A 20,269-nucleotide genomic window follows, 5' to 3' on the forward strand; every position below is an offset into this window, starting at 1 on the left:
GATTCCGACGTGGATGCGTCAGGAGCGCACTAAATACGTGCGGTTTCCCCAGGCACTCTGGAGGCAGAGACTGGGGACACGCACCGGGATTTCCCCGATCACCACCACCCCCTTCCCCTTCTCGACAGGTTCCGCTCCCCACCCCACCCCCACCCTGGTCCACAGAACAGAAAGGGTGTGGCATGGAGAGTTGCATATTTTACTTTATTTTTATTAAATTAAAAGCTACAGTCTGGCGGCAATTCCAGATCAGGGTAAGGAGGCTCCTTCTACGGGGCAGGGAAGAGCGGGAGACAGACTGACAGAGACGGAGACACAGGAGAGAGAGGACAAGGGTAAGGTAGAAGGGGGATTGTTTCTGAAGAACACACAAGGCCGGCTCCTTGGGGGCTCACCTCAGCCCCATTCCCCCTCCCCCACACCGAAGTTCAGCAGTGGAGCAGTTTGTGGGGGCAGGGGGCTCAAGAGACCCTCCCTCCCCACCCAGGTCCTTTCTTAGCTTAGTCACTGGAGCACAGCACATACCAGAAAAAGCCAAGGGCAATGGAGGGGGCAGGGAGATTGGGAGTATGTACAGGGGGAGGAGGGGAGCAGAGCCTGGGAGATCCCTCTGCCAGAAGGGAGTGGCTCACACTGCACTGAAGCACTTGGCCTGTGGGGGACAGGGGAAGGGATGGCCCCCTCCCTCTCTGAACTCCTTCCCCAGTCAGACTGGTCCCCTATTTGTGTGGCGTGGGGGGCAGAGGGAGAGAGGAGAACAGAGGCTTCCGCTGGGTCCTATGGAGAAAGCCAAGGGCTTGGCAAAGGGGATGTCCTTCAGTCATCTGTGATACCCTTGGCTCTCAGCTCTTCTTGCACCCGGGTCAGGTAGGTGGGGTCCGGGTACCCAAACCTGGGAGCAAAGAGAAATGAAGGTCAGGGATTAGCTGTTGCAGCTTACTCGTATTAACCTCATGCTCACCCTCATTCTGGGTACCCCCTTCCAGCCCCTCCCTACCTCCCCTAAGGATATCCAAACCCGAGATAACTTAGCCCAATTCTGCTTATTTTTGTAGGTTAAGCTGGGCATAAGTTGGACCGGATTGAATGTAGAGAAACTGGGATGGAAGAGAAGGTTGAATAGTTCGGGGTGGTCCTCTCCAGTTAGGAGGCTCCCAGCAAGAGAGGGGATTAATGTCCCTCGCTCACTGCAAATGGAGAGAAGGGGAGGGGCCCAGGGAAAGGAAACAAAGGAGGGTCGCACAGCTGGGGTCCCCCTGTGCAGCTGGTCTTGTGGTGGATGTCGTTCCAGGTGATGACATTCGGTCTCCCTGTGGTCATGGACGTGCCGATAGTGAAGGTGAGACGCTGGTCAAATGCCTTGCGGAACAGGGTCAGCACCTTGTTGCCCTCAGGGCAGTCCGGGAGGTAGGCCACCCGTGTGGTACCAGGATACCGAACTCCTGGGTTTGGGTGTTCAGCCTGGGAGGAAGGGGAAGCAGAGAGAGGACAGTGAGCAGCTGGGCGTCTGAAGGCCCATGATGCCAACAGAGGGTCATCCTGGCCAGCTGTCTGTCTGTGCACCCCCAGCTAATGCTGACAGGGCAGCAACAGGCTGACAGCCTTTCAAGGAAGGAGAGACTTCCTTGAAAGGTTTGGACAGCAGAGCCTGTTTTTGGAACAAAATCCTTACTATTTTTTTTTTAATATTTTATTTATTTATTTGACACAGAGAGAGGGAACACAGGCAGGGGGAGTGGGAGAGGAAGAAGCAGGCTCCCAGCAGAGGAGCCTGACGTGGGGCTCAATCCCATAACGCTGCCGGGATCACACCCTGAGCCAAAGCAGACGCTTAACAACTGCGCCACCCAGGCGCCCCCAAAATCCTTACTAGTAAAGAAGTTCTTTCTGCCGCCTCAATTCCTCAAGTCTCAATTCAGCAACGAATGGATTCTCAAAAGTGAGGAGAGTAGCTGATCCTTACTCACCAGATAACTCAGCAGAAATGGGAAGGCTCCGAATAATCTATCTTTCCGCCTTCCCTTCTCCACCTGAAAACACTCGCAATGCTTCTGTGCCTGCCTACCCTGTTCTGTCTTCCCACTACTCTTCTTAAGACAGCGCTTCCCGGTCCCTCTGCAAACCAGGACTGAAAATTACTCTTGCTTCGTCAAGCAGGAAGAGGCCTATAGGCTGCTGACCACTCCTGTTTTAACCTTCCACTGTCATCAAGGTTTTCCTCTCATCCACCTGGAACGAAGTAACCTAACTCAGGGCTCTGTGAGGAGGGTCAGAGCCCTTCCTGCTATGCCTGCCTGCCCTGAGCCACCATCTCCGCAGAATTCACCCCTGCCAAGAATGGCTTGCGACATCCAAGTTCATCCAGGAAATAGTCTGCAGTTCCTCTCTCTCATCCCTGGTTTTCATGTCTGCCTTGGAGTGGTGGGATAGAAAAGCTGGGCCTGAAGGGGACCTCCTAGCTCCGGGGCACTGAGCGGGAAGGCACCCTGGGAGACAGCAAGACCACACCACACCTAACAAACACACTCCCCTTCACCCTGTTTCCCTCGGTCAGAGAACAAACCAAAGTGGGGGAAGCCAAGGGGAAAGGCAGGCCGTAGGACTTCTTACCCCCTGGACACCGGGCGGGAAGACGTACTGGATGACGATGGTGCCATACTTCTCATAGCTGGGCAGTAGGAGTGTGGCGTCCTTAGAGACCAGCATCCGCCCGTTCTGGGGCTGGTTGCCCACCAGCTGCCCATAGAAGCGGCCACACATGGGACAGGCCTTTTTCACCTGCAGGGCCCGGGTGATGCAGCCCTCACAGAATGAGTGCCGGCACTTCTCCAGTGTCTTGGCGTTCTGGATCTCCCCCAGACAGATGGGGCAGGTGCTCTCCTGTTCTTCGGCCTCCTCCCGAAGGCGGGGAGGAAGGGGAGGGGGGAGGGGAGGAGGAGGGGGGGGCAGCCCCCGAGCCCCTGGGGGCAGAAGTGGGGCTGCTCGAAGAGGGGGAGGGGGGGGGCCCTGGACGGTGTAGCTCGGGGTGCTCCCCACCACCCCCCAAAGCCAGGCAGCCCATAAGCTCGCCCTGCCTCTGAGCTTTCTTCAGCTCTTTCTCGGCCTCTTTTAGCAGCCCCTTGAGAGCCTTCCGGGCCAGGTAGAGCCCATTGGGAGGGGCCGGGGGAGGGCCCTGTGGGGAAAGCTGGAGGACATAGATGTCAGAAGTCTCGCCATCTATGAGGATGGATACACGGTGTTCCTCCCGAAGCCGGGCCAGCCGGGCTGGGGTCTCCTTGCTCAGGAAGTCCCACACAGGCTTGGAGACAGTCACTTTGTTCTTGCAGGTGCCTCCACAGGCTGCCATTCTGGACAGGACGAACGACACTGCCCCCAGGGTGAAAGGGACTCAGGGTGGGGGGTCCCCATTTGACAAAATCAGTGCCTCCTACTTCAGGTTCCTTTCCAACCCTATATTGCCTCTACTATCTCAAAGTCCAACCCCCAACTCCTCCCCCAAGTTCATTTTCTGTCTCCTCTTAGCTTTCAAACCCCAGCACCCACTGAAGAGCAAGGAAATTTCTATAACTTTATTATTATTATCATCTGAGCCAAGCACCAGTCTTGGTTCTCTTTACACTCCTCCCAAGACCACAGAAACAATCTGGCCCTCCTCCCTCTGGGTGAAAACTGGCTTCTTTAAAGGGAAGGGAGACTTTTTGCTCACTTTGATCCCGAAGAGCTTAGAATTGGCATGCAGGCTTGCTCTCACTGTCCCTGCTCCCTACTTGTAGGTTGTGTGACCTGCTGGGTGGAAAGGAAAAGGAGGGAAAGTGAGAAACCCCCTACCGCCTTCCCACATGCACCAACCCAGCAGCCCATGTAACAGAAGACTGGGAACCTGGGTGTAAGTTACCGGGAATGGGATTACTTGGCACATGGAATGAAGGAAACCAATTTAAAGGTGAAAGCTGAGTTTCCCTTGGGAAGCAGATACCTGGAAAGCCCATGAACAATAAGAGCAGCAGAAATCCCTCTGTTTCCACACTCAGCTGACCAGGACTAGGGGGAAGGGGGAGAGTAGAGAGCAAAGGATTATGATGACAAATGTTACCATACCCCCCTCACCCCCACTCCACCAGCAGCCCAGAAACAAAACAAAAACTCCTCTTCCATTTCCTCTCCTTCTCTTCTGCAGAACTGCATCCCCAGCCTCTCCCAAGTTGCTAAAGATGGAACTTGAACATGTGAACTTTCCTCTTCTCTTCCCCAGCTCTGAGGCTCTCAAGAAAGCCTAGGGCACAGGTAAGAGAAGTCAGGAAGGGAAAAGCCCACACAGATGGAGGTCTTTCTTGCCACCTCCCTCAGATCACATGGGTAGGAATATTCCCTATGCTGCCCAACTCCTCACCCTGCCCCATATTCCCAAATAATTCAGCCCCTATTGCTAGGGAGCCTTCTTTGAGAGCTAACCCAGCCCCTTCTGCTGAAGTCTGTTTGGAATGCGAACAAAGTGGCAACAGCCCCTAAAGAACAAAGTTCTTACTGTCACCTATTAACCCCCCCCACCCCCCCCACCCCCCGCACTGGAGCAGTACGCCTGTCAGGAACCCAGTCTGCATTTAGGGAGGGGTGGGGCTCAGCAGGGGCTCAGCTGGAGGAGACTTATGTTTCCCCTGAGTCTTACCATGTTCAGCTACAGAGCTGTCCCTACACCACCTCCGAACATAGCTCAAATAGAAAGAGGGGCCATTAGTGTGACCTCAATTCCTGACTGATCCAAAGGGGAGCGGCTGTCTGTTTGTGCCTCCATCATAGTCCCCTCAAGGCCAGATGCACCTCGAGATTCAGAAAGTGAAACTGATATCCTAGAACCTCAGCTCATTCTGTCTATTCAAGGTGGAACACCCCCTCTCCATCAGAGGGAACCCAGGACCTAGATGTCCTTAGCTCCAAGTCGGGCTGGCACAGAAAAGGGAGGCGGGGCCACAGCTTATGCTGGGTCTCTCGTTCCTCTGGGGCAACCCAGGCCGGACACAGGGCCAGTCCCTCCCTCCAGACAGAGGCCGGACAGGGGCAGCCGGGAAGGGCGAGGGTCCCTGGGGCCATCAACTGAGGCAACCCCACCCCTCCCCCCATGACCTCCTGCAAGATCCAGAACCAATCCCCACGTCCCCCTCTCGCCGGAGCCCCCAGAGCCCCACCACTGGGTGGGGGTGTATGTCGGCCGGATCGCGGTCCCCAGAACCCCCAAATGGAGGCCAAGGCTGGAGGGTTATAGGAAGAGGATCGGCCAGGCGTGGAGGGGGGCCCCGGCGCCGCGCGCCGGTAAGGAGGCGGAGGAGGGGGCGCAAGGGGGGCAGGGAGGGCGCGCGGGGGGTGCGAGCGGGGTCCGGGGGGCGCGCGGTGGGTGTGGGGGGCGCCGGGCTCACCTACCTCCCGTCAGCGCCGCCATTGCCGGTCACATGACTGAGGCTGTTGCTGGGATGACGGTCTGGGCCTTAGCAACAAGGGGGGGGAGACCCCGAGAAGGTGGGGGGGGGGAGTTTGCAGAGGGGGTGCAGACTAGGAGAAAGGGTAGCAGGGAGGACGGCACCCGCTTCCCCGGTACAGGTGCTAATCACCGTTTCCTTTGACCCCCTTCCATCCACGAGCCCCTGCCCTTCCGCCCCAAAACAAAAATGGAGGCGCCGTCCCAGTCTTTGGAGGGAGGGGGTGGCGTGTGGAACCGAGGGTAGGAGGTTAAATCTCTTAGAGACGCCACCCTTCTCGCTTCCCCCTCCCGGGAGGGGCCCTCTCCCTCTGCGTTTCCAGCCAGCTGCGTGGCAGCTTCTGCAAGCTGGTGGTGGATGGGTGGGCGAGCAGTGTCGGTTTAGGTGGGTGGGGAAGGGGGCAATTTTTCTGTGATCCTTATGCCATTGCTAGAAGGGCCTTTGAGGAATAATTTGGGATGGAAAGAATAATCATAGTAAGAAAAGCACTGGTTCTAAAAAATAAACAAACCCCAGGAGTAAACTATTTCAACCCCTTCCCTTTTGCTTGCCTTTTCCTAGATTGTTACCTTCTGTGACCCCCACAACCTGCTCCCAGATGGGTGTTGGTGCGTGCCTCTGACTTTTGCTTCCACAAACAGGGATATTGAGGCCAGTCCAGAATGGGAAGTGAATACATCTTTTAAAAAATGCCTTGGGGTGGGGACAGGGGGTGTCAAGTCTATGGTTCAAATAGAGTTAAAAACTCTCAAAGAAAAAACAGCTCTGCTCTGTTCTGCTTCCCACATCAGAGAAATCTCCGCCCCCAGTCCAATTCACTTCCCTGGGGCCACATGAAGCCAGGTTTTTCCACCAGCCAAAAGACCTCCTCGGCCAAAGGGCCAAATGGTACTGGATCTCCCAGACTGGCAACAACTTCTATGTATCCAACCCTTTCTTCACTCCCCCCTCTGGGCTGGAGGGTTGGTCCCTTTCTTCACTTTCCCAGGACCCCGCTGTACTCTTCCCGCTCTCCAGACAGAAGACATCTTTCCCAGGAAGCCTGGGGAAACACCCAGTTCCTTCTTTTAGCTCCTGCCAGTGTGCTCTGAGAGGCTCACTCACCTTTGCAGGAATGGGTGTGTGATCAAGCCCAGAACCCTGGGGGATGAGGGAGTGCCACATGAGCTGTTCTCCCTGGCCCCTATAGCTGAACTCCCACAAAGCCAGAGTAAGCTTTCCATTCCCATGCACACCCCTCACAACCTTTTAAGTTCACAGCTATCTATCTAGAAACCCACATTCTTAGTTAGGGGCCCAACATCTTAAAGCTTGGAATTCTTCATGGGGTCTCCACACTCCTAAGCACAAGGTTCCTCAGAAAGGGGGTGGGGGGAGGCATGTCTGTGAAGGAATATAGATTCAATAATTTATTTCCTATATAGTGACAGCAATGGGAGTAAATACACAAGATCTTTTTTATTAATTAATAAAACAAAAAAGATGAAAAACAGAAGCAACAAAACAAAGACCATACTGCTCATGATACATTAGCCACATGGTCAGAAAACCAATTTCTAAAGAGCAACAGCTGCTGGTGTCATGGAGTTTTATTGCATTCAACAGGGGAAAGGTAGACGGCTGGAATGAAAAAGATCAGCAGGCCCCTGTTGGGAAGATATCATAGGGGCTCTAATCCTTAACTGTGGACTCCTCTTGTTACTTCCTTTGGAGCAGAAGATGGAGGGGGGAGAGGAATTCTCCTATATGACTTCTTGTGAGACTAATCAGTCCAGCTAGATACAGAGCAAAGAATCCTCGCATCCCCACAGGCCAGCTGCTAGTGCCCATCTTTATGTGTTAATAAAAAAAAAAAAAGTGTGGAAGCCATAAAGGGGACGGAGGGTAGCAAGAATGGTTGCCTTAGCCCCAAAGGCATCAGGGTAGGGAGGACACTATCTGGCTCATCAGAGTCGTCTACATTCTGAGACTATCACATGTCATTTCAACTCTTTGGAGGCGGCTGGGTGATTGATTTATGGCTCTGACTCCTCTCTGGGGGTGGAGAGTGAAGATGACAAAGAAGGCCATCTGTCCCCTGGGAGACACAGTAGCAGTATAAGATGAGACCGACAAGAACAGAGTAACAAATCCAACTGGAGAAGGGTTTGCGAAGGGCCTGGAAAGGAAAAGTGCCAGGTGCACAGCTCCAAGGAGTAGAGGAGGTTCCCACACCGGAGTCCTTCATCCTCTCGAAATGACCAGGATTGACCCACGTAGAGATATTCCCTCCTGCTGGGAGTAAAACCTCAGGGATGGCTGGACACGAAGAGAGGAGATTTAGCACTGGGAATGAACCTTTTACCCTGGCCCACCATCCCAGCCTCCAAAACTGCCCACGCCCCCACCGAAGGGTTCCAGCCCAAGGAGGGGTGTGAGGTCCTGGTGAAGAGCTGCTAGCAACAGTAAAATGTCCTCACCCAGGCTTGAACACTTTGGCCATCTCGGGCTCTCGTGCCCAGAAGTACAGGGGTGGGGGTTGGAAGCAGGGTGAGGAAGAGTTTGGAGAGTAGTTAATTCTTGACAGACACCTTTTCCAATTCCCTGCATAATTTCAAGGGTCCTCCTGGGTCCCACCTCTGCGAGGTGCCAGCCGACTCACCACTCCCCACCCCATTAGTGTGTAAGATGGGCCATATCCCGTCACATGTGTGCATGCCAGCACCCACAACTGTAGTATCTTGAAAGTCCTCCATCCCAGGGCCTCCTGGGAAGGAAGCACGCCACAGTGAGTTCTATAAAGTTATCAGCAAAATTCAGACACTCCTAGTTCATCCCACACAGCAAAGTGCATCCAGAGTAGTTGCTCGAGCCAGGTCCATCTGTCCAGTCAGGTCCTGCAGATGGCAAGTAACCCCCTTCCCCCATCGCCTCCTACGTTCTAGAAACAACAGGACATTTACAAAGATCAAGGCACTTGGGAGTGAGTCAACAGTAACACTCTAATGAAGCAAGCAGAATGGCTGGAAGGGAGGGAGAAAAGGAAGGAAACTGGACGGGGGGAGATAGAAGAATGCATTTCTGAGGGTCAGAAAGAGCCTACTCAATAAGATGGAGTTCTGTGAATGGAAGGAGCCTGTAGCTGGGATTTAACAAAGGAGGAAAAGAAGAAGTGGTGGTCAGCATATCCGCCATTCCCCCAAGCCTCTCAGAACCCTGCCACCTTGACATAAAGCAGCAGTCAGCACGGAGTCAGGCAGTCTCTTAGGCAAAGATGTTGGTAATAAAATCCAGGAATCGCTTAGCATACTGCTCAGGATGGACAGTAGAGATCTCTGCCCCAGCCTGTGAGAGGAGGTATGGAACACGGTGTCAGGCCACCCCCCCACCCTTGCCCCCCACCCTCCTTTCCACTCCACACCACTTCCATACCCAACTCTTTGTCCTTTTGCCACCCCATTGCTCTGGGACAAAAGGCTCCCTGTTCCCAAAAAGTCAAAAGACAGGAAAGGAAAGGCTTTGGGGAACGCTCACCCCATGCTTGACAGTTTTGGCTGCGTGAGCTGCTTTCTTCTTGGCATCGTACTGTGTCAGGATGTCAATGAGGCCCATGAAATACACCTCCTTCTGGGGAGCCCCTGGGGAAAGAAACCAGCAGTGAAGAGCAAGTATAGTCCCAACTCCCTCTCCCCAAGAACCAGTCAGATCTGTTTTGAAAAGCTAACCAGCCTCTCTCCCACCACCCTGGTCTCAGTCCCCCAAGGCCAACCCTCCCCCCAACCAACACCCCTAATATTTCCCGGATCTCTCACCCTCAGCACTCCGAATGGCGTAGACGTCAATGAAGGACTCAAACTCTCCAGGGCCCAGGGGCCGATGAGAATGGATGTAGCCGCCGATACCCTCAGGGGAAGTGCCATAGGAGCCCACCAGAGCAGGTGGTCCTGTCAGGCCACAGTCCCCATCCCCCTCTGACTCCTCCTCCCGCACAGGCCCCTCCTCCTCTGGGTCAGAGCCCCGAATGATGTCGTGGATGCCCAGCAGAAGGCTGTAGTCCATGATCTTCAGCTGCACTAGGAACTGAGACCCCACTGACAAATCAGATACCTCAGCCCTCCTTCCCCACTCCCAGGAACCACCCCTCTACCTCCACTCCTGAGTTTCTGGGGCCCTCCCGGGGAAAGGAAGGATGAAAATTGAGGACTGGAAGGATACCACTGCCCTGTAGTGCATCCATGTCCTGGTACCTGAGGTCGTCCTTTTAGCTGATTCTAGTCAGCCCCTCCATGGGTCACCTCTAAGGGTTTTTCATGTCCCACACCCAACTCCCCTACACGCAGAGAACCCAAAGAATAAAGGGAGGAGGAGCAGTTCCCTCAGATTGGGAATGGGGAGCAAAAGAAAACAGCCATTTCCCAAGCACCCCGATCATCACCTCCACATCTCTCTTTAGTTTCTCTAGAAATACTTTCTTCTCCTCTTCACCAATATAAACCTTCTGGTTCTTGTTGAGAAAATCCATATCCTTAAGGGTGGGCAATTCTTTAACCTGAAAGTAAAGGGACCTCTTAGGAATACATTCCTTCCCCCAAGGTCCCAGAGAACAATGCTCTCCCTGGGGCTCTATGTCTAACTCAGTAGCCTTGAGGGGAGAGAGATGTTACAGCCCCTCTCTGCCTCCACATTGCCACGCTGCCCCAGAGGCCGTTCTCAGCTCTAGTGGCTTCTCCAAACTCTGTCACTGCAGTGGTACCCCAGATCACATCCCACTACCTTCTGCTTATGGTTTTCAGCCAAGACCCCTCATGCTGACTTTTCTTTCTTCTTCTTAAGCAAAAATAGCTGCTTGAATACAAGAACCCAGAGTGGGAGGTAGAAGGTAAGCATTTTGCTCTTACAGTTTGTCATCTTCATCCATCGCCAAACCTTCCCCACGAGATGACCCAGGCCAGCGAGAACGCAGCCGCTCCCGCCGCCCATTCCAAACACTGAATCCCTGGATCCATACCAGTTCCCCCTCTCTTCCTTTTGGCGGTTTAAGATAAGAATAAATAGCTGGTGCCCCTACCTCTAGCCTAAGGAGGTCCCTTTATCTGCCCTCCCTCATCCCATCACCTAATATTAGCATCACCTTTTCCTTATCGCTGGCTTCTCGGGATACTAGGGAGCCCTGTGGAGAGACCCAAAGACCAAGTCAGCAGAAGTAGCTAAAGGAACAGTTAGGATCCAGCTCCTAAGATGAGTACTCAAACCCAGAGTCTTCTTTCCTTTGACATGAACCATCTAGGTGCCCTCCCAGGCCATTCCCCACTCTCAGGCCGTCAGGAGCCTCTCCCTCAGCCCTAGCTATCCTCTCCTTACCTTGAGGTCATACTTCCTGTGCACAGGAAGACGGTGGCTAAACATGTTACGCATCACAAGCATGTAGCTGTCTTCATTGTCCACGCTAACCCGGTACATCCCCAGGAACTGGGGAAGCAGTGTGTTGCCATGGCACTTCACGATGTACTGGGGTAGAAGGGAGGAAGGAATGGGGAGAAGCGGAAGAGTAAATGCACGAAGAACCCAGGGATAGGAATGCAAATGCCACCATTCCAGGGTAGGGCAGACAACTTCAAGTAGAGAGGTTCCAAGGTCAAAAGTGGTAGGGGGAGGGGGGCACCTGGGTGGCTAGTCAGTTGAGCATCTGACTCTTGGTTTCCACTCAGGTCATGATTTCAGGGTTGTGAGATTGAGCCCCACAGATTGTGGAATCCACTTGGGATTCTTTCACCTCTTCCTCTCCCTCCCTCCGACCCCCTGCCAAGTGCACCTCTCTCTCTCACACACATAAATACATAAATAAAATCTAAAAAAAACAAATCTAAAAAAAAAAGTGGTGGGGACTTGTTAAAGAGGCCTGTGGTTATCCATGCAGTTTCTGAACCCTCATCTCCTCTGATTTATTCCATTTGTATAATGTCTCTTAAAGATTTATTTACTTAAGAATGAGAAAGAGGGAGAGAGAGAGAGCACAAGGGGGGCACAGAGGGAGAGAGACAAGCAGACTCCCGGCTGAGCTCGGAGCCTGGCTCAATCCCAGGACCCTGAGATCATGACCTGATCTGAAATCAAGAGTAGGCTGCTTAAACAACAGAGCCACCCAGGCGCCCCTAGACCCTCTTTAAGTTCAAGTGATAACAGAACCAGGATTAGAAATTACATCTCCTTACCAGTGAAATGATTTTACCTAGACTAATGTCTCCTGGTGGGCTAGATTCCTGTAGTAAAAATGTTCACATGATGGCTTATAATTTGGATTCTTAAAAAACTATTCCTCTTTCAATGCAGCTGTCTCTCTCAGTATTGCGGCCTCATTCTCTTCAGAGCCAGCCTTCTCAGAAAAGTAGTCAATCCACTTCCTCTCATGCACACCTCAACCCAGTGAAATCAGATTCATGCCCTCATTTTTCCTCTGAAATCTACATCTCCCTTCCTCAAACCCCTCAGTTGCCAAATCCAACGGTATTCATTGTAGTTACTGTTGTATTTCAACCAGGGGGCACTTAATACTCCTGACCGGTCTCTCTCTGGAACTCTCTTCACCCTGAGCTCCCACTAGTCCGCTCTTCCAATTCTCCTCCCTCTTCCTCAAATCCCACATAGAACAAAGGAGGGCACCCGGCACTCAAAGTCTACTTTACGGGCTCTCCTCTCTCCTTGCTTCTTTTCATTTCTTCTCCACACACTTCCCGTCAATAATCTAGTCTATATTTCTGGTTTTAATCACCGTCTGTCCCCGTGCGACTCTCAAATCTACACTTCTACTTGCCTGAACTTCATCCCCCAACCACTTACGGGACACCTGTATCTGGAGGAACTGCAGAAAACCCACATTCAACATGTCTAAATCAGAGCAGCCTTCCCCCCAAAACCTTTTTCTGCTTCCCAAACATTCATAAATGGACACCCAGTTATCCTGAAGCAGAAATCTGAAGGACACTTGGCCTCAATTCGCACAAGCCTCCCACAGGTCTTCCTCTGCATCTCGGCCGCCAGGGCTTGCTCGCAGAGACTGTTCTCATTCCCTCCTACCTGCTCACTCTTCACTCCCAGTCGTCCCCTCTCCAGCCCACTCTTGAAAATGCAGTCAGGGGGCTATTTCTAAATAACATACCTCTCTCGCAGCTCTGTGCCTTGACAGGTTTTCCCTTGCCTAGAATGCTTTCTTCCAGCTTGTCTAAGGAGTCCATACTAGTCTTTCAAGCATCAACTCCTATGCTACTCTCTCTAAAAAACTCTCCTTCAACCTCCCAGTGCACCTCGTGCCCCAGGGAGGTTAGGATGCTCTTCCTCTGCACCCCCACAGCACTCCTTACCGCCTCTACTGCGGCACGCCCCCCCCCCCCCCCCGCTGTGTGCTCACGCTGCTGCTTTCCTGACCTCTGCCGTCAGACCGAGAGACCCTCCAGAGCCTCTTCCTCATCCACCTCTTTCTCTGCTGCCTCATGGGGGCCCGGTGATAATGGACATTCAGTGTTTGTTGAATAAACCAATCAGTTCTCGAGTCTTTTATCTATTCCTTGCTCGTTGACCTCGGGGAGATATTCAGGTAAAATATTCCGGGGAGATATTCAGGCAAAATATTCTGGAAACTCCACATTCCAAGTTAATCTGATCAGACAGAATAGGCTCCCTAATCCCACTTAGGACTGGATATGATCATGGCTTCTCCCCTTAAATTTATCCCCAACTGCACGCTTATCCTGATTTTCTCCTCAAAACCCATTTGTTCCTGACAGTATATTTGGTATTAACACTTCACCTAACTCTGGCTCAATCTATAGTTCATACTTTGCTCTATGTGTGCCCTTTATGTAGCAAGCCACAGCGGTTCTAGATTGTAAATACCAAATGAGAAGGAACATGTCTAACTTCTCCTATTTGGTCAGACACAAAGAGGTATGCAAAGGCTTTTTCTGAAATTCCTAGTTTTCAAAAACATGATGTCAAGTGCTTCTTGGGCAGCAAAATGGGTTGTAGGGAGGAGAAGAGATGGGAAATTTCCCAAGGTACTTTAGCAGCTAAGCTATGAATAGAGAGGAGAAGGCAAGAATGAAGCTGGAGAGCCACCTGACCTGGTGGTAGTTGGAGAGGTTGCTATGCATATCAGCAATGTCCTCACTGGATACTTCTTTGATGACCAGAGTTCGATCGTAGGAGATAAGGAAGCGGCCGTCGCTGCCTTCACTTTCACTTGGGGGACTTCGGGTGAGGGAGACCTGGGAACACAGGCCAGAGGCTCTTTTCCTCTTTGTATGGAGATGCAAGTCATAGGATAATGGTCAAGTGACTGTGTCTGGAAGTGGATAAAACCCCTGGATAAAAGGTTGAGCAGGGGTTCTTCATCCGGACTGAATGAAAGTGAAAGCAAAAATTTTAATGTAGCTACATGTTTCCCCAAGGACAGGGTTAATGGCTTTCAACAGATTTTTGAAGATGCCTGTGACCACAAACAGGTAAAGAATCAGACTTGCCAAAGCTCTCATTTCTCCAAACATGACTGGCCCAAGGATTCCCCGGTTGTCAGGGAGAAAGGACTCCCCTCACCCAAAAAGGACTCTCACCAGGTAATCTTGGTCATCAATGCCAAATCGATCACGGAGGTTCCTGAAGACCTGGGGGCAATACTCCTTGAACTTGAAATGACTAGGCAGATTTTCCCTGAAATAGGGGTTTTCAAGGTAAGAAAACAAAGTAACAATATTACCTTACGTTTATATGGGGCTTGACAGTTTATAGAGCACCTTCACACATTTACCTTATTTGATTCTCATAAACCTCTTGTGAAGTCCTTTAAAGGTATATTATTCCCATTTTATAGAAGGGGAGACTGGGGCTCAGGGTGGTTGAGTGACCTGCTTCAAAAGCAGAGCTGGTAAGTAGCTTAAGTAGAACCAGGATTTAATGCCCGTTTAAACAGAATCGTTTCCAAATCTCCTGCAAGTTTGAGACATCCTAAAATTGGCAACAGGTGCCACTGTTTTGAATGGCATCTTCTGATACCAGAAGCGCCTAGACTCAGATATTTCTTTCAGGGAGTCTCTATCAGACGCTAACGGTAAGGGCATCTAAATGTATTTACTCTGTGGTATTGCCAGGCTAGATAAGAAACAAACTATTACAAATGTATACGGGTGTAGAGAACACTGGAAGTTATTTTAATGGTTTCTTGCACGATACTGAATCTCTGCACTGGGAAGGGGGTTAGAACACAGAACTTGTAAACTGCCTTCAATTCACTGACACTTAACTCTTAAAATTATGTATTATTCTTCTAGGAAGGTTGACAGGAGAAGAGCAGAGATCTCCACATACCTGTGGAAAAGGTGATTGTTGACCTTGATCTTGGAGCTAGCCTTAAAGTCGTCTGGCAGCAGCATCACGGGGGGAGGTACCTGGCTGAGCTCATTGATCTGAGAAGCCGAAACAAGAATAGGGAGCCAGTGAGTAGGGGTGGGGGGGCTACTTCTACCCTGTATCTGGGCAAGAGTCAGAAAAGGGCAACTCAAACCTCGTTCCTTTACGAACACTGGTTACGCATCTACTTGCTAGAGGTGAGAGAAGGCGTCTGATCTCTCCTGCTGCCCAGCAAGGACTGCAGTCAGCGGCCCCCACACACAGCCCCTCACACTCCACCCCCGTGGAACTTCATGCTCACAACAGTCATTTTATATTAGGCAAACCCTGTGAGCAGCTCAGGGCTATTTTTAAAGCTGTGAGAAGTTCTAAAGAAAAAAAATACCCTCAGCAGACTCAAAACACTGAAGACAAACAGTTCCATGCTCCATTAAAAACAAAACAAAAGGCATTTTTTTTGAAGTAGACAAGAGAGTTAATGGGACTCTGAGGAGTCCACAGCAAAAAGAATGAGAAGTCCACGTCCTACAAGAGGCATCTCCTTACAAACAGGACCAGGCCTTCCAGACCACCCTGACCCAGGTCTCTCTATAGGCCCCCACCTGCCTGGGTGTAAAGTAAGAGAAGAGCAGCTGATTTCAGAGGGAATGCATGCATGCAGGCAGAGGATATGAGCTCATTAGTGTCTGTTCTTAAAGTCAAGCCGGCCCACGGCCCAAAGGATGCAAGCAACACATGCTTTCCTCGGCCCCCAGAATCATCCATCTGCTAATTCTGGGTCAAAAGGGGGTCCCTGTACGAAGAAATCCCGAGGAGATGTGTTTTCTCCCCGGCGTTGTCACAGTACCGCTCACCCACCTTTAATAGCGCACTTATCATATGACTCTAACGGCTAGTTTATGTAAGTTCCCTACCCACATTGTGCGCTCTTCGAGGGCAAGGACCAGTTGTAGCTGTCTGTCTCTCAGGTGCCTAGCTAGCATAATGTTCGGCACAAGGGGTCCTGAGGTGTTTCTTAAGTGAATAAAAGGATGTCTTACCTATGTTTACTTGATCATTCAACAGAGGTTATGAAGTGCAGTCTAACCTAAATCCCACAGATTGCAGTGAAACTGTGCTCCTTTCATTCTCAGTAGAAAAGGAGGACAGAACAGATTCCTCCAGGAAAACAAAAAAAAAGTCACTTGAGATTCCCAGCCTAAAATTCAGCTATAGTTCTTCATGCCCCCTCCTCGCCACCTGCTGTTAAGCAGGCTGAATCATCACTAAGACATATGTTCAAGGAATTCTCCATTCTAGACACTTGAAGTAAATGTGGGTTGGCTGCAGGGTGGGGTGTTGGAGCTTAAAGTATATATACCTAGGGAAATTGAGGCAGCTCTCCTGTGTAACTCCCTCAACCCTTACCAAAGAAAAATCCTCCCTGTTCAGCTTCCCAAAAGGATGGATGGGTCACCTGGAAAGTACACGTGACAGACAGCTCTACCTCCATCAGCTTTGCCCACACCGAGTGCCTTAGCATGGATACTATGGGAGCGGTCCACAGAACCACAAATACAAATACAGAGCCCCCCCACCAAAAGACACTGGAAACTACAAATTAAGAAGGAGACAAAAAATTGTACTCTTCCTCACCCCGGTCCACCTCCACAACCCTGCCATGACTGTAAGGATTCGAGGAAATTGATTTATAAAATATTGCCTGTTACAGTCCAGGTCCCTGCATCCCTCCCACTCCAAATCCAAGGGAAGAGGAGCAATGGCCGTGCTTCCTTCACCTGAGTGAAGGAAAAAAGATACACTGGCCTCTTTGGCCTCCTCCAGATTCCCAGGCCATACAATCTACCTGTTTCTAAAGTTCACCATCATAGCGTCCCCAGGACCACAGCTGCTCAGCCATCTCTTTGGTCAAAGATGACCCCCCACTTACACCAAACACCAGCACTGCAGCCAGCAATGGGGATGCAGTTAAGACCAAGGCTATGTGTGTGTGTGTATGTATGTATATATATATATATATACATACATACACACACACACACGCACCATACATAAGCCTTAACGAGGCTCAGGGTGGGTTGCTTCTCAGAAATGCTGTACCTCTGGAAGGGACAGGAAGGGACAGGCATGATTAGAAGGTCTAGGAAAGCCTGGACCTTCCCCCAGAGCCAAGGTTCCAAAATCAAGGACAGCAGCTTAGAAAGGAAAGTGTACTATCCCCCTCATTCAATTACCTTCCCTGCGCCCCTTCCACGCACAAACTCTCACCGGAGACCTCACCACCACCAACCCTGAAGAGCCACTCCCCCTAATGTCCTTCCAGCTGAAGCCGGGTCCGGCCAGTCTCCGCGGCCTGCGGCTGAGGCTGGACCTGGCAGGAAGGAGGCAGCGAGCTGGATTTCAGGTGGAGAAGACGTAACTAGAGTGGTGGAATAGAGGGCGGAGGGGGAAACAAAAGTCTACATTTCAAAAAAGAAACAACAACAACATCTAGAGCGAGAAGATACGCCGGGGAACACCTGGGGTTTGGTGGCCAGGGACCAGGACAGCCGCGGGGGAAAAGGGGCAGCGCGAGGGGCTCCGGAGGCGGGAGCCTGGAAACAGGGACGCCCGGAGGAGCAAGAGCAGCGGGGTTCGGACAGGACTTCTGGGGGGGCTAGTGCCGGGTCTCACCGAGTGGGCTACGCCCCACAGGAACACGCCCACCAGCGGGTCGGCCGCCCGGAACACCTTCACCTTCTGCTGCACGAAATGCTTCTTCTTGGTTTTGGAGGCGAAGCCGAAACCCGGACCCGGGGCCGCTGTCGCCGCCGGTACGGTGGCCGGCGGGACAGAGGAGGACGCCATAGTCAGCCTCTCCCGTGCACCCGATGGACTGGAAGCCGGAGCCGGCGGCGAAGCAGGCTCCCGACCCCGGAAGCGGTGCTCACCTGGGCCGCCGTCACGTGACCGGAGGCTGGCCCGCAGGCGCGCAGCAGGGCGGTGCGGGGCTGGCTCCGCCCCCTGGCGCCCGCCCGCCCCCACGCCCGCGCGGTGGGTGGGCTCACCTGGCGCAGGGGCGGGTGCACGGAAGTCGCGTTCCCGGCGGGCTGTGGGCGGTCGGCCAGGCCCGGCCCTGCCACCGAGTCGGCTGGGATGCGGCCTCCGCCGGCCGCCTTCACTCCCAGGTCTGCGGCTCCTTTGCTGCAAAGTCGTTGCCTTCCGGTTTTGCCCAGTTTCTAGGAGTAACCTCTCGCTTGAGGCTCACCCAAAAGTATTTCTTTACGAAGTAGGAGATCCCTTAAGTAGTTTGGATGGATTATATGGGCTTTTACAAGGACCACGCAAGCATCATTTTGGAGGGTGCCTGGAGTATCCCAAAAGTGTAGGCACGAGGTGGTGGACTAAAACAGTGGCTGTTGGGATGGAAAGAAGGGAATGGCATCTAAAGGTAGAGTTTGGAACGATTACCCAACATTTGCAGCAACAAGGACGGGACTGGAGGAGATTATGCTAAGTGAAATAAATCAAGCAGAGAAAGACAATTATCATGGTTTCACTCATTTATGGAACATAAGAACTAGGAAGATCGGTAGGAGAAGGAAGGGAAGAATGAAGGGGGGGAGGGTAAACAGAAGGGGGAATGAACCATGAGGGATTGTGGACTCTGGGAAACAAACTGAGGGCTTCAGAGGAGAGGGTGCGTGGGGGATTGGGATAGGCCGGTGATGGGTATTAAGGAGGGCACGTATTGCGTGGTGCACTGGGTGTTATACCAACTAATGAGTCATGGAACTTTACATCAAAAACTAGGGATGTACTGTATGGTGACTAATATAACAAAAATTATTTAAAAAATAAAGGTAGAGTTTGATGTCACTTTGGAAAATTCTTAGTGGATGTGGGACTTGAGGGAAAGGGAGACATTGAGATTGAATCCCAGGCTTCTGGCTAAGGTGAGGAGACATGGTGGTGCTGACATGCAAAGGAGCAGTTTGGTGAAAAGTTCAGTTTGGAATGTGTTTGAGGTACCTGAGGGCAATTGAACATGTGAGCCCAGAGCTCAGAATAGTCTGGGCTGCGGATACAGATTGAGTAATTGTTATGGAATCAGAGGGTGTGGATGGCACCTTCTAGAGAAAGCAAGAACCTTGGTATAGACCAGCATTTAAGAGGCTAGTGGGAGAAGACTGAGCGATAAAAGGAACCAGGAGAGCAGGGTCACAGAAACCAGGGAGTAGAGTTTCCAGAAGGAAGGAGTAGAGAGCAGTGGCACATGTCATGAAGAGGTGAAGCAAGACAAGGATGGAGAAGTGCCCATTGTATTTGGCAACTAGTGACCTTCAGAAAGCAGTTTCAGCAGAACAAGAGCCAGTTCAAGGTGAGCTGAGGAATGAATGGGAAGTGAAGAGGCGGGGGGGGGGGGGGGCTTGGGACTTTGTCAGGAAATTTGGCTGTAGGAAAACAAGATGGGGAGACACTTATAGAGAAACATGGTAAAAATACACACTTCAGGGCACACTTGGCTGGTTCAGTCAGTAGAGCATGTAATTCTCGATCTCAGGATTGTGAGTCTGGGCCCCATGTTGAGAGTAGAGATTACTTAAAAAAATAAAAGAAACACACTTTTCAGGGAGACCTTACAAGGATAAGGGGAGAAATCACAAAGAAGATGCAAACTGCCCGTCTGCATCACTTTTAGATATTGTATATATTGGATCTATGTAAGTATCTCAAGAATGATCTAGAACCGACTTGCTTTAGTCCAGAGAAGAGAGATTTATCACTTGTTAGGGGGAAGAAAGGAAAGGATCAGTGCAGATATAGGTAAGTGTGTAGGGATGGAGGGCAGATGAAGAATTTCATGCTCAATTGCCTTGTTTGCCTAATAGGGGAGGTGAGAAGGGATCTGGAGTTTTGACCACCTGCTCTGGGAGGCAAGGGAGGAAACCGAGTAGGGATACACAGAAATGGCTGAGCAGCACCAAAGGGCCAGTTAGCTTCCTAGGCTTTCAGTTGCCCCAGTATTTTGGTCATGCACTTTTCTCCATTCATCTCAGAAGCTCCAAGTACGAGCAGAGAGGACACATAAGGGTATGCTCCAAAATGGGGGTTAGGGGGTGCTTGGCTGCCTCAGTTGGTAGAGCGCGTTCCTCTTGACCTCCAGGCCGTGAGTTCATGCCCCACACTGGGCATACAGCTTGCTTACTTACAAAATAAAATAAATAAAATGGGAGTTAGAAGGGTGAATGTGGTAGATGGCCTTGGGACAAAAGAACTGAGCTGTTGGCAAAGGAGGGGTGGAGTCCATTGGAGAGGGACAGAACTGACACTGGGACCAAGGTGATGGTCTGAGGGAAAAAATGAAGAGAATGGGATACCAGTTTTTGTTAAAAACTACAAACAACCTAGATTGACGTTCACCAGTAGTGGACTGGTTT

General features: G+C 51.5%; 2 protein-coding genes across 2 annotated transcripts; both read right to left on the reverse strand.

Annotated features, from left to right (window-relative positions):
• Nucleotides 1–185: 185 nt before the first annotated feature.
• On the reverse strand, nucleotides 186–5,285 carry DTX3 (deltex E3 ubiquitin ligase 3). Its single transcript, XM_045789743.2, is given in 7 exon segments — nucleotides 186–892; nucleotides 1,244–1,461; nucleotides 2,611–2,997; nucleotides 2,999–3,347; nucleotides 3,707–3,786; nucleotides 3,977–4,041; nucleotides 4,667–5,285. Coding segments are annotated over 5 exon segments (1,059 nt in total). The 5' UTR covers nucleotides 3,736–3,786; nucleotides 3,977–4,041; nucleotides 4,667–5,285; the 3' UTR covers nucleotides 186–816.
• Nucleotides 5,286–6,909: 1,624 nt separating this feature from the next.
• PIP4K2C (phosphatidylinositol-5-phosphate 4-kinase type 2 gamma) lies at nucleotides 6,910–17,804 on the reverse strand. Its single transcript, XM_045789737.2, has 10 exons — nucleotides 17,523–17,804; nucleotides 14,808–14,905; nucleotides 14,057–14,153; nucleotides 13,568–13,711; nucleotides 10,812–10,958; nucleotides 10,582–10,620; nucleotides 9,886–9,999; nucleotides 9,263–9,530; nucleotides 8,985–9,088; nucleotides 6,910–8,795 (listed from the first exon to the last, which is right to left on the reverse strand). Exons 1-10 carry the CDS (start codon nucleotides 17,694–17,696, stop codon nucleotides 8,715–8,717), a joined length of 1,266 nt encoding a protein of 421 aa, XP_045645693.1. The 5' UTR covers nucleotides 17,697–17,804; the 3' UTR covers nucleotides 6,910–8,714.
• Between the last annotated feature and the right edge of the window lie 2,465 nt (nucleotides 17,805–20,269).

Source organism: Ursus americanus, chromosome 17, assembly GCF_024610735.1.
Source record: "Ursus americanus isolate L20-20 chromosome 17, mUrsAme1.1.p, whole genome shotgun sequence".
Taxonomy (NCBI): domain Eukaryota; kingdom Metazoa; phylum Chordata; class Mammalia; order Carnivora; family Ursidae; genus Ursus; species Ursus americanus.